The 15106-nt window shown below is 58.8% G+C and overlaps 1 protein-coding gene across 2 annotated transcripts in view; it reads left to right on the plus strand.

Annotated features, from left to right (window-relative positions):
* Positions 1-15106, plus strand: part of DPYSL5 (dihydropyrimidinase like 5) — a 73357-nt gene that overhangs the window by 34899 nt on the left and 23352 nt on the right. For both annotated transcript variants that reach the window (XM_055122643.1, XM_055122644.1), the window contains exon 2: positions 166-430. In XM_055122643.1, the coding sequence (XP_054978618.1) occupies positions 170-430 (261 nt within the window). In that variant the 5' untranslated portion in view covers positions 166-169. The remainder of the gene's footprint in view (positions 1-165; positions 431-15106) is intronic.

The following is a 15106-nucleotide window of genomic DNA, read 5'->3' on the forward strand; positions in this document are numbered from 1 at the left end:
GTGAGTCCTGAGTGCCACAAAGGCCTGTTGTGAGGTCAAGGGGTGGCCTGGAACCCTGCCCGGCTGTGGGACCCATGTCCCCAAGCGGTGGGGACGTTCACTCTCCCCGGGTCCCTGCTCGCTGGCTGCCCCTGACGCCCACCCCCTCTTCTCCCTCACCCGCAGGAACATGCTTGCCAACTCAGCCAGCGTGCGCATTCTCATCAAGGGGGGCAAGGTGGTGAACGATGACTGCACCCACGAGGCCGACGTCTACATCGAGAACGGCATCATCCAGCAGGTGGGCCGAGAGCTCATGATCCCCGGAGGCGCCAAGGTGATCGACGCCACCGGGAAGCTGGTCATCCCCGGCGGCATCGACACCAGCACCCACTTCCACCAGACCTTCATGAACGCCACGTGCGTGGACGACTTCTACCACGGGACAAAGGTAGCACACGCGCCCTGGGCCTCCCCTGGGACTTCTCTTTCCGAGGCTCGTGGGCATGAGTGGGGGAGGTGGGGGTGGGAGAAGGTACCCCCATCCCCTGCTGTCTGGCTGAAAGGAAAAAGGTGCTGGGGGGTGGGGGGGGGAGGCGCTCGGGCAACTGGCCTAGGAAATTTCAGGCTGGGTGTCGTGGATTTCCTCGATGGTGGGCAAGGGGCCCGTTTCTTCCATAACACATTAGCCGTCTCCGGGGCAGGGCCCTGATGTGATGTGTTTATCACTTTGCAGTGCCCAGAATTGAGCCCAGGGCATCTATGCCACGGCCTCAGTCCTGCTTTGACATCTCTGTTTTGTCGTCACGTGTCACAGACCCGGCGGGAGAAGTGTTAGCCAGTGTTTGTTATTCTGGGGGTTGGTTTGCTGGCCTCCTCTGTGCGTGATAAGCTGAATTAGTTCCCCAAGGATGGTGGAAAAAAATTAATAAATGAAGACCAGAAAGAGATAAAAGAGTGGGAAAGCGCTTATTTCACAAGCAGCAGACTCTGCTTCGATCCCCAGCACCGAGGAGGGTCCCTGAACTCTGCCAGGCGCTGAGCCAGGAGTGAGCCCTGAGCATTGCCAGGCATGGCCCCCGAACAAGCACAACGCCTTTCCTGGATGGTTTTCGTGGCAGAAAGGAGGGACACGGACAAACCTGTCTTCCCTGAGCCCTCCTCGTCCATTTGTATCATTTATTTGTTTGTTTAGTTTTACTCCTGGCTCAGGGATCACTCTTGCCGTGGATTGACGACATAAAAGACAGTTGCCTTTCCCCCTGGACTAGTGCCCCGGCCCTGTTTGTAATCTTAAAAGACAGCCTGAGAGAGGGAGGGGGTCGCCCGGACAGATGGAGCAGCTCCGAGTCGGTGGCTGTGGGTGTGTTTTCCCGAATGCAAACACCCACACTCAGACCTGCGGAGCGGGTGAGCTGGGAGGGAGCGACATGGCCAGCGGGTGCTTCCCCCTCCCTGGGGCCCCAGAGCCTGTCCGGTGGCTGTCACCCTCCTGCATCTCCCGCCAGGCCTTGTGTTCCCGGGGCTGGCCCTGGGGCGGATCTGGGCGGCGCCCAGGAGCGTCTGTGGAAGGGGTGAATGGCTGCGTTGGCCGCGGGCCTCCAGCCGAGGTGCTTCCGTTTCGGGATGCCGGGATTGATCTCGCATCTCCGGGGCCACAAGTCCCTTGTCCAGATTCGCTTGGCAGGACGTGGCCTCTTACGCTCCCAGTGAGGGGTCGCAGTGTCTGCAGTCCTCAGATCCCCCAGGCACCTGCACCCTAAGACCCCCCCACCCCCATTCTTCGTGGGGGCTGTAACGAGCCTGCTGCCGTCTAGGCACGGGGACCCCCAAACCCACCCTTACAGAACATGAGGCGGGGACAGTCAGAGACCGGCCTCGGGGTGGCTCTCGGGTTGGCCTACCCCGTGTCCCTGGGCGTCTGTGCCCCTCTCGCAGGCCAGGGGCAGGAGGTGGCCTCTCCCCCTCTCCTCAGAAGTCCCCCGGGCCAGGTGACCGGGACGGGAGCAGCCCGGCCGTGTCTGACCTGGGCGTGTCCCTCAGCACCCTGCACCGCGGCGGGCCAGGCCTGTGTACAGTGCTGATCGTTGCTTCTCTCCTCCGTGGCCCCCTGGCAGAAAGGCCCAGTCAGAACCACAGGGGCTGGCCGGGGAGGCGGCCCAGCGGCAGGGCATGTGCCTTGATGCGTGAGAGCCGGGCTCCAGCCCTGGCACCGCAAAGATGAAGGGAGGCGGGGGCCGCTGGAGAGACAGCCGTCAGTTAGGGCGCTCGCCTGGTGACGCCTGACCCAAGTGTGTGTGGTCCCTGGCATCCCGGATGGTCCCCCGAGCACTGCCAGGAGTAACTCCTGGCTGCAGAGCCTGAGCATTGCCGGCTGTGGCTCAAGACCCAAGAATAAAAATTAAAAATATAAAACAAAATGAACCCCAGTTTTCCCATTGGATTTTCCCTGTGCCCAGCACTGGATGGAGACCCCAAGCCTTCCCGGCACCCGGAGCTCCTCCCGCGCCTCTGCCCCTCACTGTGCCCCCGGGCACGGTCGCCCCCCCGCAGAACTGACTTCTGAGTCTGAAGAATCATCACATTAGCAGGTTCAGCGTCAGGGATTCCGCTGCCGGAGACCCGGGTTCCATCCCCTGCACCGCGTGGACCCCTGAGTGGTGTCCACACTCCCTGTCCCCCAAAGGAAAATGACGAGCTTAGTGGGATATAATTAATAATTCACACGCTTACCTATTATTTATTTTACCCACCCCCCTTCCTTGGGGACCACGCCCAGGGGTGCTCTGGGCTTGCTCCTGGCTCTGCACTCAGGAGTCACTGCTGGAGGGACTCGGGGACCATATGGGGTGCTCGGGATCGAACTCAGGTAGTTTCTCCCTAGTTTTTCAACGTGGGGCCCTCCTAGCAGTGTTCAGGGGCCCCAGGAGCCCCACCGGCCACACAGCTCGGGCCCTGTGGTGCGGGGGACACCTGGGGCGCCCTGAAGGGCGAGGGGTACCCTGTGGTACCGAGACTCAGAGTTAGGTTGGGGGCATGCCAGCACCCTCATTCTCTACTGCCTCCTGGCTTCTTCCTCCGCTTTTAAAGCGTCAGAGTCTGGGGCCAGAGGGATAGTGCAGGGGTGGGGGGTGGGGTGCAGGCGCTCCGTTTTACACGGCCGACCCAGCTCAGCCCCGGCCCCACAGATGACCCCCTGGACCCTGCCAGGAGTGAGCCCTGAGCGTTGCCAGGCGTGGCCCCGACACCAATAGTAAGAAATGGAAAGTGTGCCCCAGTCTGTGGTTCTGGCGTGTCCACCACGGGCTGGTGGCGAGGCTGTGACTGTCGTCGGCAGGTCCCTCGGCTTGGCTTTGCATCTCATCTGCGTTGGGGGGAGTCCGTCGTGTCGCTGCTCTGCAGGGCTCCTCTGCCCGCCCGCCTGCCCTCGTGGCACTGACCCCCTCTCTCCAGAGGCCTCGGGGTGCCCGCTGGCCTGGACATCCCCGCTCTGGGCTCCGTCTCCCGGCCTCTGTGCTCTCCCGCCTCGCTGTCCCCAAGGTGGGTGGGCTGGGGGGGGGGGTCTGCTGCCTCAGACTCCCCGGGTGGCGTGTGACGAGAGGCCACACTCTGTGCCAGCCTCGCTGTCCCCTTGCGTGCCCAGGCTCGGGGTGGCCTTCCGTCCTGGGCTGGCCACCATGCTGTCCCCGCGCCGTCTGCCGGCCGCTCCTCTTTGTCTCCCTCCCCTCGGCCGGCTGTCCGGCCTCATTAGCCAGGAGGGAGGCTCTCCCCCGGGAGCCCGGGGCTTTTTATAGCCGGGAAACTCCCCAGCTGCCTCGGGAAAACTCAGAGGCAAGACACGGCCGGCAAGATGCGGCCGGTGGTGACCGGCTGAGACCACCCCCGGCACCCGGGCCCGTATCAGGGTCCTAGGTGTGGTCACTCGTGGACCGAGAGACCCCAAACTGCCCTGGCGGTGGGTATGGCCCCAACAGATCTTCCTTCTTTCTTGAGTCTTTCCTTTTTTCCCCTTTTTATTGATTGATTGATTGATTGATTGGCTTTTGGGTAACAACCGGGGATGCTCAGGGCTTACTCCTGGTCCTACTCTCAGGGATCACTCCTGGCAGTGCTCAGGGGACCATGTGGGGTGCCGGGGATCGAACCCACATTACTGTGTGCAAGGCAAGTGCCCTCCGCTGTGCTATGGCTCCAGCCCCACGGACCTCCCTTCTCTCCCTTCCCTTCGGGGAGCCCACCTGCCTTGCACCCTGGCCTCAGGGTGGTCTGCCCCGGTCTCCTGCTGCGGACCCTGTCTGGCCCCATCCCAGGCCTCCCAACCACGGGCGTCCTGCCCTGCCTGGCCCCTTCCCTCCCACACCTGGACGCCCCAGGCTCCCCCACAGCTGACTCTTGGGGCTTCCTCGTCCCCTCCAGGCAGCTCCTGTTGCCGTGCTGAGTCCCTGCGGCGGGTTTAATTATTCACAGGGGCTGTGCACGCTGGTGGCCAGAGACGACCTACTTAGAACCTTCTAAGAAAGGTGGCGGGTGATTGGCTGGAGCACCTGGCTGCAAGCAGAGTAATAACCCCAGGGAGGGGCTGGGGGGTCAGCCTCCAGGGGGAGATCAAGTTCGCCTCTCTGTCCTGTCTTACAGATCCCAGGGGGCCCTTGACCCACACCCCCTAACTATTGCTTGTCCAAGTGGCCACCAGAACCGTTGAAAGCCCGACTTCCCTCGGCATCTGGCTCTCCGTTGTACGTGTCTCAGGGCTCTCGCTCACCCCAAACGCCTTCTCCCGCCCTCAGTCCGGCCCCATCCACCCCTGCACAGCAGATCTGGTGCTTTCCCCACTCCCCAGGCCTAAAGCTGGGTTTCTGGGGGTGCAGATTCCGCTAAAGAAAGAGCTCCCCGGGGATGGGAGAGTGGGGAACCAGGAGCACCCACAGTTTCCTCATTTCAGGGGGGCTCCTGGAGCCTTTTAGTATTATTTTGATCAACTGACTGGAGGTTACATTTAGGCTTTCGTTGGTATCTAATATCACATAATAAAAAGCACCCCTTGGAGCGATAGTACAGCGGGTAAGGCATTTGCCTTGCACACGGCCGACCCAGGTTCGATTCCCAGCATCCCATATGGTCCCCTGAGCACCACCAGGGATAATTCCTGAGTGCAGAGCCAGGAGTAACCCCTGTGCAGAGCCAGGTGTGACCCAAAAGCAAAAAAAAAAAAAAAAAAAAAGCACCCCTGGGCCCGGAGGGGTGGTCTAGTGGGTGGGGCATTTGCCTTGCCCATGACCAACCAGATTCTAACCCTGCATACCGTAGATGGTGGCGTTTCTGGGACCACATACGGTCCCCAGACTTCTGCCAGGGGTCACTCCTAAGCACAGAGCTAGGAGTAGTCCCTGAGCACTGCCACGTGTGGCTCCCAAAATAAGAACAGAGGTACATACAAGTATCCACAGGATAAACGATCTCACTCGTGCGGGATGTAAAGAAGCACTGTAGGGGAGCACTAACGCCCAAATGCAACTGAAGCGAGGAGCAGGAGGACTGGTGCTTAGTGGGAAGCCTACAGGTCAGGGAAGGGACCCCTGTGACAGGGACGTGGGCACTCTAGGCGAGGACTGGGTGTCGAAAGAAGGTCAGGTGACATGCGTGAAACCCTCCCAGTAACGGTACTGTAAGCCACAGTGCCTAGTGGGAAAGGAGGAAAGGGAAAGTGCCCGTCAGAGGCAGGCTGGGGTGGTGTGGGGGAGGCGGGGAACTGGGGAAGGGAAGAGAATGTGTGAATCAGATTGCAGTGAAAAATTGTGCATCTGAAACTCAATCATGAATAACTTAATCATGAATAACAGTGATTCAATTAAACAAACAAACAAACAAATACAAGTGTTCAGGTCTCACCCCAGGCCAGTGAAATTCCAGTTTCTAGACAGCTTTTATTTTTTTTCGGATTTTGGGTCACACCTGGCAGTGCCCAGGGGTTACTCCTGGCTTATTCCTGGTTACTCAGGAATCACGCCTGGCAGGCTTAGGGGACCTTACGGAATCCTGGGACTCGAACCCAGGCCGGCTGCGTCAAGGCTAACACCCTACCTGCTGTACAGTCGCCCCGGCCTCTCGGCCTCTCCCGAGCTGTGTGCTTTGGAACGTTCCCTGATGAGTCTAGCAGGGGCGGGGTGGGGGGCCCGGGGCCTCCCGGGCTGCTGAATGGGGCGCTTCCTGGCCAGCGCCCGGCCAGCGTCACCGTCCCCTCCCGGGAGCGTGTGGGCCGCCCTGCCAGCACCAGTCTCGACATTTGCTTCTGGTCACAACCCACGGATCCCCCGGAGCCTGCAGCCCCCGGACATCCTGAGGTCCCTGCTGTCCCCGTGGCTCCCCAGGGGCTCTGTCACTCAGGGGACAGGAAGTGGGGGGTCATCGCACAGTGCAGCTGTGCAAACCTGCTTCTCGGCGAGCCCCGGGGGTCCCCTCTTGGCCACACCGGAGATGGCTGCCCCCCCCCAGAGACCAAGCATCCCCTACGTATGCTCTTGTCCTCAGCGTGTGAGGTGACCTTGGCCTCATGCTCCCCCGCCCCCTACCCCCGCAGTCTGGAGGCAGTGCAGGAAGGAAGGAATTCCCTCTGGGCCCCGCCCGAAGTGTCCTTCACAGGGCCGTCCACAGCAGGCTGTTGCGATCAACTCGCACTCAATTCGTCTCGCAGGGCGCCTGCCAATCCCGGCACTGCATATGGTCCCCCGAGCTCTGCCAGGACTGACCCCTGAGCACAGCGCCAGGAGTCAGCCCTGAGCACCACTCACTGGGTGTGACTCCAAAGCAGGAGAAAACAACAGGTAAATCGAAGGCCACCTCAGCCACTCACTTCCTGGCCCCCAGGTCACTTGTCCTTGCCGTGAGCACCGTCCTGAGTCCTCGGGTGGGCTTGGAGCTCACGCTGGCTGCCCCCCGGCACTCACCACCCAACCCTCCTGCCGGCTCTCTGGAAGATGGTTCGACTTGAGCCTGCCCGTGTGGGCCTCCCCGTGTCCCCATGGCCTCCCCACTGCCCCGGGGCCCTCGGAGGCTACCCTCTCTCCTCCGCGCCCCGCATCCCTTGGTTCCCTAGTGAAGTCCACTGCAGGGCCCCATGTACTCCTCACCCACCAAAATGCTCTCACTGTCCGAGGCTGTCCACGGTTTCCTATGTGAAGGTGGTCTCCCCGCCTGGTCCCCGGTTCAGCAGGGATTCTGCCTCACACACACTCTGGTGCTCTCTGGCCTTGGCAGCCCGTGGAGGAAAGCGGACGGCTCTGCCTCCTCAGCCGTGACCCTGCGAGCTTTGGGCAGGTTTCACCCCTCTGCCTCTCGCTTTCCTGCTTGGAAAATTAGACGTTATAGTGATAGTACATGTGTGTTCATTTGGTGACCTTTTGCAAAGGACTTCTGGTTTTGTTTTGTTTTGTTTTGTTTTTGGGCTGGAGCGATAGCACAGCGGCTAGGGCATTTGCCTAGCACTCGGCCGGCCCGGGTTCGATTCCTCCGCCCCTGTCGGAGAGCCCGGCAAGCTACCGAGAGTATCTCGCCCGCACAGCAGAGCCTGGCAAGCTACCCATGGCATATTCTATATGCCAAAAACAGTAACAACAACAAGTCTCACAATGGAGATATTACTGGTGCCCGCTCGAGCAAATCAATGAGCAACAGAGTGACAGTGACAGTTGTTTTGTTTTTGAGGGAGTCCTGGGGCCACGTTTGGCAGTACTTAGGGGACCCTTTGTAGTGCCGTGATTAAACCAGGGTCAGCCACGTGCAAGGCAAGCACCTGAACCCTTGTGCTATCTCTCCAGCCCCCGAAACTTAAATAGTAGGTCTGCTGACGGGGCACATGTAAACGTCTGTGCCACAGCTGAGTTGGCGCAGCCAGCGTCAGCCACTGGGCTAATCTCTGTGTGATGCCTCACGAGCACTGAGAGAAATGTCCAGACACCGTGTCCCTTGCCTAACAGAACCGTTCTGTCCCCTTTCTTTTTGGGGGGGTTGTAGTGGGGTGTGAGTGTTTCTTTATCATGTTCCAAGAGTGTGGGCTGTTGAAACAGGAGAGAGGCTGTGAGATGATTCTCCTCCGGGGTCCAGTTGTCAGGGCCCAGGTCACCCTCATGAGTCCCTTTCACTAGGGCCAGATCTCACCCTGCTGACTTCCCTTTGCTCCTTGCTGTTCTCCCTTCTTCTTTTCTTATTTTTTTTTTAGTTTTTTAAATTTTTTTCTTCTTTTTTTTGCTTTTTGGGTCACACCCAGCAATGCACAGGGGTTACTCCTGGCTCTGCACTCAGGAATTACTCCTGGTGGTGCTTGGGGGACCATATGAGATGCTGGGAATCAAACCCGGGTCGGCCATGTGCAAGACAAGCGCCCTACCCTCTGTGCTATCGCTCCTGCCCAGTTTTTTGTTTTGTTTTGTTTTCTTTTCTTTTTGGGTCACACCCAGAAATGCTCAGGGGTTACTCTGGCTCGTGCTCAGGGGACCATATGGGATGCTGGGAATCGAACCTGGGTCGGCCTCATGCAAGGTAGATGCCCTGCTCGCTGTACTATCGCTCCAGCCCCACCTGCCCAGTTTTTAACTTTTTTTAAAAAAATTTATTTTTCCTTTGCACTTTATATAAACATTGTGGCGTACAAAGTTGTTCATGCAGATTTGTTACAGGCATTCAGTATTCCAACACCAATCCCGGCACCATTGCACATTTCCTCCACCGTTGTCTCCAATTTTCCCAACCACCCCTTAAGCCCGCCCTCAAAGCAAGCCCTCAGTAATTTACTTTATATTTCTTGTTATCAATTATTTGCAACAGAATGATCAAAAGACATTTCCTTAGAAGAAAGTTAGTGGAGATTGTTGTATCTTACCACAGAGTCGTTAAGCTTTTGTATGTTGTTACTAAGAGGTTGTTACAGGTTAAGCCTTGTGTGTTTTATATTTTGTTGATCGAGATTGGTTGCCTTCTACATTACATCCCATCCAGTCTGGTGTGGTTTATCAGTGTTGTAGAGTTTAAGATGTCTCGTGGCCATGTTTCCAGCCATATGCTCCAGGAAGTCCAAAAAGTTTAAATGGCGTGATACAGTTGGAGGTAAGTTTTTAACTGGGAGGCAATTTGGGGACATGTGTGTGACTGCCGGGGCTTTTGGAAGTACAGGGAGATGGGGGGAGGGAGCCCATCCTGATTCTGTGAAAGCCTGGAGGTTTCAGTCACGAAACCTGCATATCTGAGTTAATTTCTAGGTGAGGCTCGAACTGAGCATCGGCGATTGTGGAGTGTGAAGGCTTTCAGCTGCCGGGGCTCTGGTCCGGCGTGGGGGCCACCCTCCCCTCTCTGTCATTCTCCCCTCTTCATCAGGGCCTGCCCCTTTCATCCCCACGGTCAACAAGAAGTAGGAAAGCTGGATTCCATGTCACCTGTAAGAGGTGATGGTGTTATTTTTTTCAAACGAATGCTCGTTAGCTAGTTACTCTCTCTCTCTCTCTCTCTCTCTCTCTCTCTCTCTCTCTCTCTCTCTCTCTCTCTCTCTCTTTCTCTTTCTCTCCTCTCTTTTTACTACAGAGCCATGATCTACACCAGTCCCACCACCCGTGTCAGCTTCCCTCCACAGTGCTCACAGATTCCCTCCCCATCCCACCCCCCACTCCACCCCCACCTGTCAACCTGACGGGTACATCACAGGGTTCGGTTATTATCTCTCTTAAAGGCAGACATGGCTGGGCCCCAGGAGCCGTGGGAAAGCGTCCTGCTTCAAGCTGGCTCCCTCCCTTGCCTAGCAGAGCGCTGTCAGGCAATCCAGTTCAATCCAAAAGGCGTGAGAGCAGAGAGCGCGTCTTGGATTTTAGATCCAGATTGGCGAGACAGCTCCGGTCACCACGCCACTCCTCTGTTGCTAGAGGAAAGCGCACCCGCAGCCGATTGATGTCTGTGTCGTAAAACCATCAGAGCAACGACAGAGAGGAGCATGCTCCATGCCATGCGACAGAACCTCCGTGCCTCGCTGAGAGGTTCCGCTTTGGGGAAAGGACCAGGGCCCGTGCGCTGCAGGCCGGAGATCTGGGTCTGATTCTCAGACAGCCCCAAGCACTGTCGGGAGTGACCACCAAGCTACCCAGCCAGGAATAACCCCTGGCTCTACCAGATGTGGCCCTCCCCCACAAAACTGGAAGTTCTGCTTTTACACTTTTCCTCCTTGGCTTAAAAGGCAGGCAAGATTGGTGTGAGGGAGTAGGACAGTGGGGAGGGCACTTTCCTTGTATGCTGGTGGTCCAGGTTCGGTCCCCAGCATCCTATATGGTCCCCTGAGCACTGCCAGGGGTGATTCCTGAATTTGAGCCAGGAGTAAAGGCTGAGCATTGCTGGGTGTGACTCAGAGAACAAAAACAAAGCAAAAGGCGGGGGAGGGAAGAAGGGATAGTCTGCTCTGGTTGAGTGTTTATTTCAGTGTTTCTCTTTCCTTAATGACTGCACGTGTGGGCGGTGAGAGAGGATGCAGGGATAAAGCTGGCCCGGGTTCCATCCCTGGCACCTCCTAAGGTCCCCGGAGCCTCACCAGGAGCGATCCCTGAACTCAGAGCCAGGAATCAGCCCCGAGCACCAGGGCTGTGACCCCAGAACAAACAAAAAGACTGCATATATGTAATTTCCTGAGACAGGTGAAGAAAGGCATGGGAAGCTTCCAGAATCACGGTGGAAATTCCCTCCTCCCAAGCCCTGTGGCACCAGTGGCCACATGGCCATCTCAGGGCTGACCAGCAGGCTCCTGACCCCTTGGGTCACCACTGCAGCCCCCACATTCCTCTTCAAACCCCCTTTTTTTTTTTTGCTTGTTTGTTTGGGGATTTTTTATAGCCAAGCCTGGGACTCTGCTTGGGGGTGGCTCCAGCTGGTGCTCCGGGCACCGCGTGGTGCCAGGGACAGAACCTGGGGCTCCCTGGACCCCCTTCTCTTTCTCCTTGATGAAAAACGAAGAGGGGAGGGCTGGAGAGAGTGCAGGGGTGAAGGCGCTTGCCTTGCAGCAGCTGACCCAGCAGCCCCCCCCCCAAGCCCTTCCAGGAGTGATCCCTGAGCACAGAGCCGAGTAGGCCCCGAGCACCCCGAGTGGAGCCCCAGAAAAGAGCACGTGAAGGAACTCTCTCACCTGTCTTCGTGCCCGAGGCTCGAGGCCCCGTCCAGACACGCAGCCTGTGGCGCTCGGTGATCCGATCCGTGAGTGGCTTAGATGCGAGGCCGTAAAGACTTAGCGTGAGGTCCCGAAGCAGTCTCCGTCTGCTCGCTCCTCAGCGCGGCTCAGCCTGCTGGTGAATGCTACTCCTGGCAAGGATGCTTGAGGAATGCGGCAAGCCCATGGCTGAGAAGCCTACCTTTCACTTTTCTAAATCAATATCCCCCGACACACCTTTTGGTCTTTGTTGCTGGTGCAGCCTGCCTGTGGTTGTGTTCACGTACAGGAAGCAGCGCGTTTGTAACGCGGGGCCCTTGGGGCCTGCAGACACAGGTTTGCACTGTGCAGCCATCACAGTAGAAACCGTCACCCCGTCCCTCGGTTGTTGCCATGACGAGGGGCTCCCACACACTTGATTGTGGTGCCCAGAGATGGGACACTTGGTGGTGCCGCCAGGACCTCATCCCCTACCCGTGAGGAGAGCTGGGATCGAACTCCTGACCACACACCGCCAGGCAGATCCTCCACCACGGACGTTGGAGTTGCCTCCGAAAGTGTCTCTTCCTCACCCCAGCTAAATGCTCGTCTGTTTCCTGTCACTGCAGATGCGTTGGCATTTTCTTGAGGGTTTTTTTTTGGGGGGGGGCGGATATGGGGCACTGAGGGAGGGTTTGGCCCACACCTGGCGCTACCCAGGGCCTTCTTTCAGCTCTGCACTTGGGGATTGTTCTAGAAGGTGCTCGGAGGAACCACACAGCAGGGATCCTGCTCTCGGGCTGGGAGCTGTCCCCTCTCCTCGTCCTTGTGTTTTTATAGTGTTTCCCCCTGGGCGCTGATCTCTCCGCTCCCACTCCCTGCCGCATCAGGGCTGTTGCAGGGGAGGGTGCCGGGACGTCTGCGAGCTTATGTTTGCGTGGGCCTGCGCTGCCTTTCTCCTGCGTGAAGCCTGGGAGGGGTCTACACTGCGTCTGGTCCACTTTGCAGAACTGCAGAACCGGTTTCCAAAGGAGTCGGAAGCTCTAGTACTTCCTTTCTTTGCCATCGGCCCCGAGGAGAGGAGGGGTCCCGGAGGAGAGGAGGGGTCCCGGAGGAGAGGAGGGGTCCCGGAGGAGAGGAGGAGTCCCGGAGGAGAGGAAGGGTCCCATGGCCTAAGCGCCCCGTCAGGCAGGGCGGGTGTCTGGCCTTTGATACAGTTGGTCGGGCGCGGCCTGTCTGCTTCCCGTCTTGGGGTTAGAAGGGGCTGGGGGAGGAGGACAAAGGGCCCCTCTGTGCGTCCCCTTTTCCCGGGCCTTCCCGGGAGCCGGCTGCCACCTCTCTGCCACCCAGCACCCTCAGAGGATCCTTCCCTGTCTCCATGGCAACTGCGTGTGGAGCTGGCAGCTTGGCTTTGGGGCTTTGTACCAAACAATGAATTTAAGTCGGATGCTGCGTGCCCGGGGGCTGTGCCTCTGGAGCCCCCTCCCCCTCGGAGCCGTGGCACGGCTTAGCCCTGAGAGTCCGTGCCCGGTCCCGCAGCAAGACCCGCCCTCACGCGGGCTCCCGGCCAGGCCGTCCTGAGCTGCAGAAGGGGCACCGGGTCTGCCTCAGAGTCCGAGGCCCTTCACCCCAGCTGGCCGGGATCCCCCTGGTCCTGTTTTCTGTAAAATGAGAAGCGTGGCTCTAAGTCCTGCCAGATACTATTCATTCTCTCTCTCTCTCTCTCTCTCTCTCTCTCTCTCTCTCTCTCTCTCTCTCTCTCTCTCTCTCTCTCTCCTTTACGGGTCATACTGGTGATGCTCAGGGGTTACTCCTGGCTCTGAACTCGGGAATCACTCCTCGCAGTCGGTGCTTGGGGGGACCCTATGGGATGCCGGGGATCGATCCCAGATCGGTCACGTGCAAGGCTGGAGAGAGGGTTCAGCGGCCTAGAGCACGTGCTTTCCGTGCTGGAGACTGCAGTGAGACTGCGGTTTGATCCCCAACACCACACGGTCCCCCTCTATCACCACTGGGTGTATCCGCCAAATAAGTAAACTGCATCTCAATACGGTGCTTGAAGTCTCATAAATAAGTTGGCGGCTGGGTTGGGGTGTCAGCCGAGGTCGCTGCCTGGGTAGGATGTCAGCCTAGTCTCTGCCCGTGGTCCGGTTCGGTGTTTTGTCTCTAGAGCATCAGCGAGCCTTTTCTCGGCAGGAGCTGAGGTATGGGGAAAGGGCCTGGTGGGAGGGTTGTGCGTGTTCTCTGGAATGTCCAGAGCAGACCGGGTGGGGGGGTGTCAGAGAAAGTGGTGCCCCCTTCAGCACGAGCCCCGAGGAGAGGAGGTGGGCCGAGGCTTGAGTGACTTGGGAGAGGCTCTGGGCCCAGGGGAGGGAGTGGAGAGTAGCGGGTCATTTATGCCTGCAGGCGAGGAAAAGTGCACAGCGTGGAAAGAACCAAGCAGCCGTGGATGCGCAGCGGGCTAGAAGCTACGGGCCAGAAAGGCCTGGGGAGCCAGAGGTGGCACAGGGCTAAGATGTACACCGTGCCCACGGCCAGCCCCATCTCAGTCCCTGGCACCACACACCACCCCCTGGCCCCACCAGGAGGGATCCCTGAGCACCACCAGGTGTGGCCCAGTGAAGGAAGGGAGGCAGGGGGGCGTGGGCTGGAGTGACAGTACAGCGGAGGGGGCACTTGCTTTGCAATTCCAGGCACCACATAGGGTCCCCTGAGCCACACCAGCGGTGATCCCTGAGCACAGAGACAGGAGCAAACCCTGAGCACTGCTGGATATGGCCCCAAAACCTGAGTCTTTAGAAAGACAGCCCAGGGATTCAGCCATGACCTCACTGGCTCCCAAACTGGGTTCAGTTGTAGTATCACATGTCCCCCATGTGTCACCACGTGTGACCCTGGAACACCCCCAAGCACTGCCAGGGTGGCTGGGATGATATGCTGGCACCACGGGGTCCAAGTAGCACCGAGTACTCTGCATCCTTGCAACCTGATTAGCCAAGAGCCTCCAGGAGGGGTCCCCGAGTCTCCTGAGCGTCACTTAGGAGGTCCTGAAATCTTTTTTTAAAATGACTTGGTGAGGGTGGGATATCGCTCTGTGGTAGAGCCCGTGCCTCGCATATGTGAGGCCCTGACTTCAATTCCCAGCACACGTGTTCACACACACTCACACACGCATGTGCACACAAGCATACACACATATGCACACACAGTTACTTATGCACACTAATGCACATGCTTACACACGCTGCTCATACACATGCACACACATGCCTGCGTGTGCACACTCCCTGAGAGCTGTGTGGACCAGACTGGCCGCTGGGGCAGTGGTCAGCGTGCAGGAGCCAGTCAGCGCCCAGCCGGCAGCTGACAGCGAAACCCAGGGTGGTGAGCCGGGGAAGTGCTCAGCCCCCACAGGGCCAGTCTGTGCGGCTCCTCCTTAAGGTGCTCCGAGTGGCCAGGTGCCAGCAGGAGCCCCTCCCCGTGTGGGGCACCAGCCCGACAGCCCAGACCCTGGCCAGGTTGGGGGTGGGATGTGTCCCCCATGCAGACCCTGGCCCGGTGGGCTGGAGGTTGTGTCCCCCGAGGAAACGACGTCCTGGCTGCAGGCCTGCTCCAAGCACCCCGCTTGTCACGCGGGGCGCAGTGCTCACTCTCGTTGGGAGTCCCCGTAGTGGGCCATTCCGAGGACCCACAAGTCGGCAGCAGGTCCCAGAAGGATCCGGAAGGCGCCGGGGGTTTCTCTGTTGCGGAGCCTCTCTCGAGCCTGAGGGTGCGAGTGTTTCCGTGCAGGCGGAGAAGGAAGGGCCTCGGCGGCCCCCGGGGGCAGGTGGGATTCTCCTACCACCCGGGCCGCACACGGAGCTCTGGGTAGTCTTCAGAGCACGTCGGACCCTGAGCTCTTTCTCGCTGTGGGGTTGCTCCCGCCTTAAGCACTGAGTTGTCCTTCCTCTGGACCTGAAGCTCGTCGCAGACTCCAGT

Source organism: Sorex araneus, chromosome X, assembly GCF_027595985.1.
Source record: "Sorex araneus isolate mSorAra2 chromosome X, mSorAra2.pri, whole genome shotgun sequence".
NCBI classification, from domain to species: domain Eukaryota; kingdom Metazoa; phylum Chordata; class Mammalia; order Eulipotyphla; family Soricidae; genus Sorex; species Sorex araneus.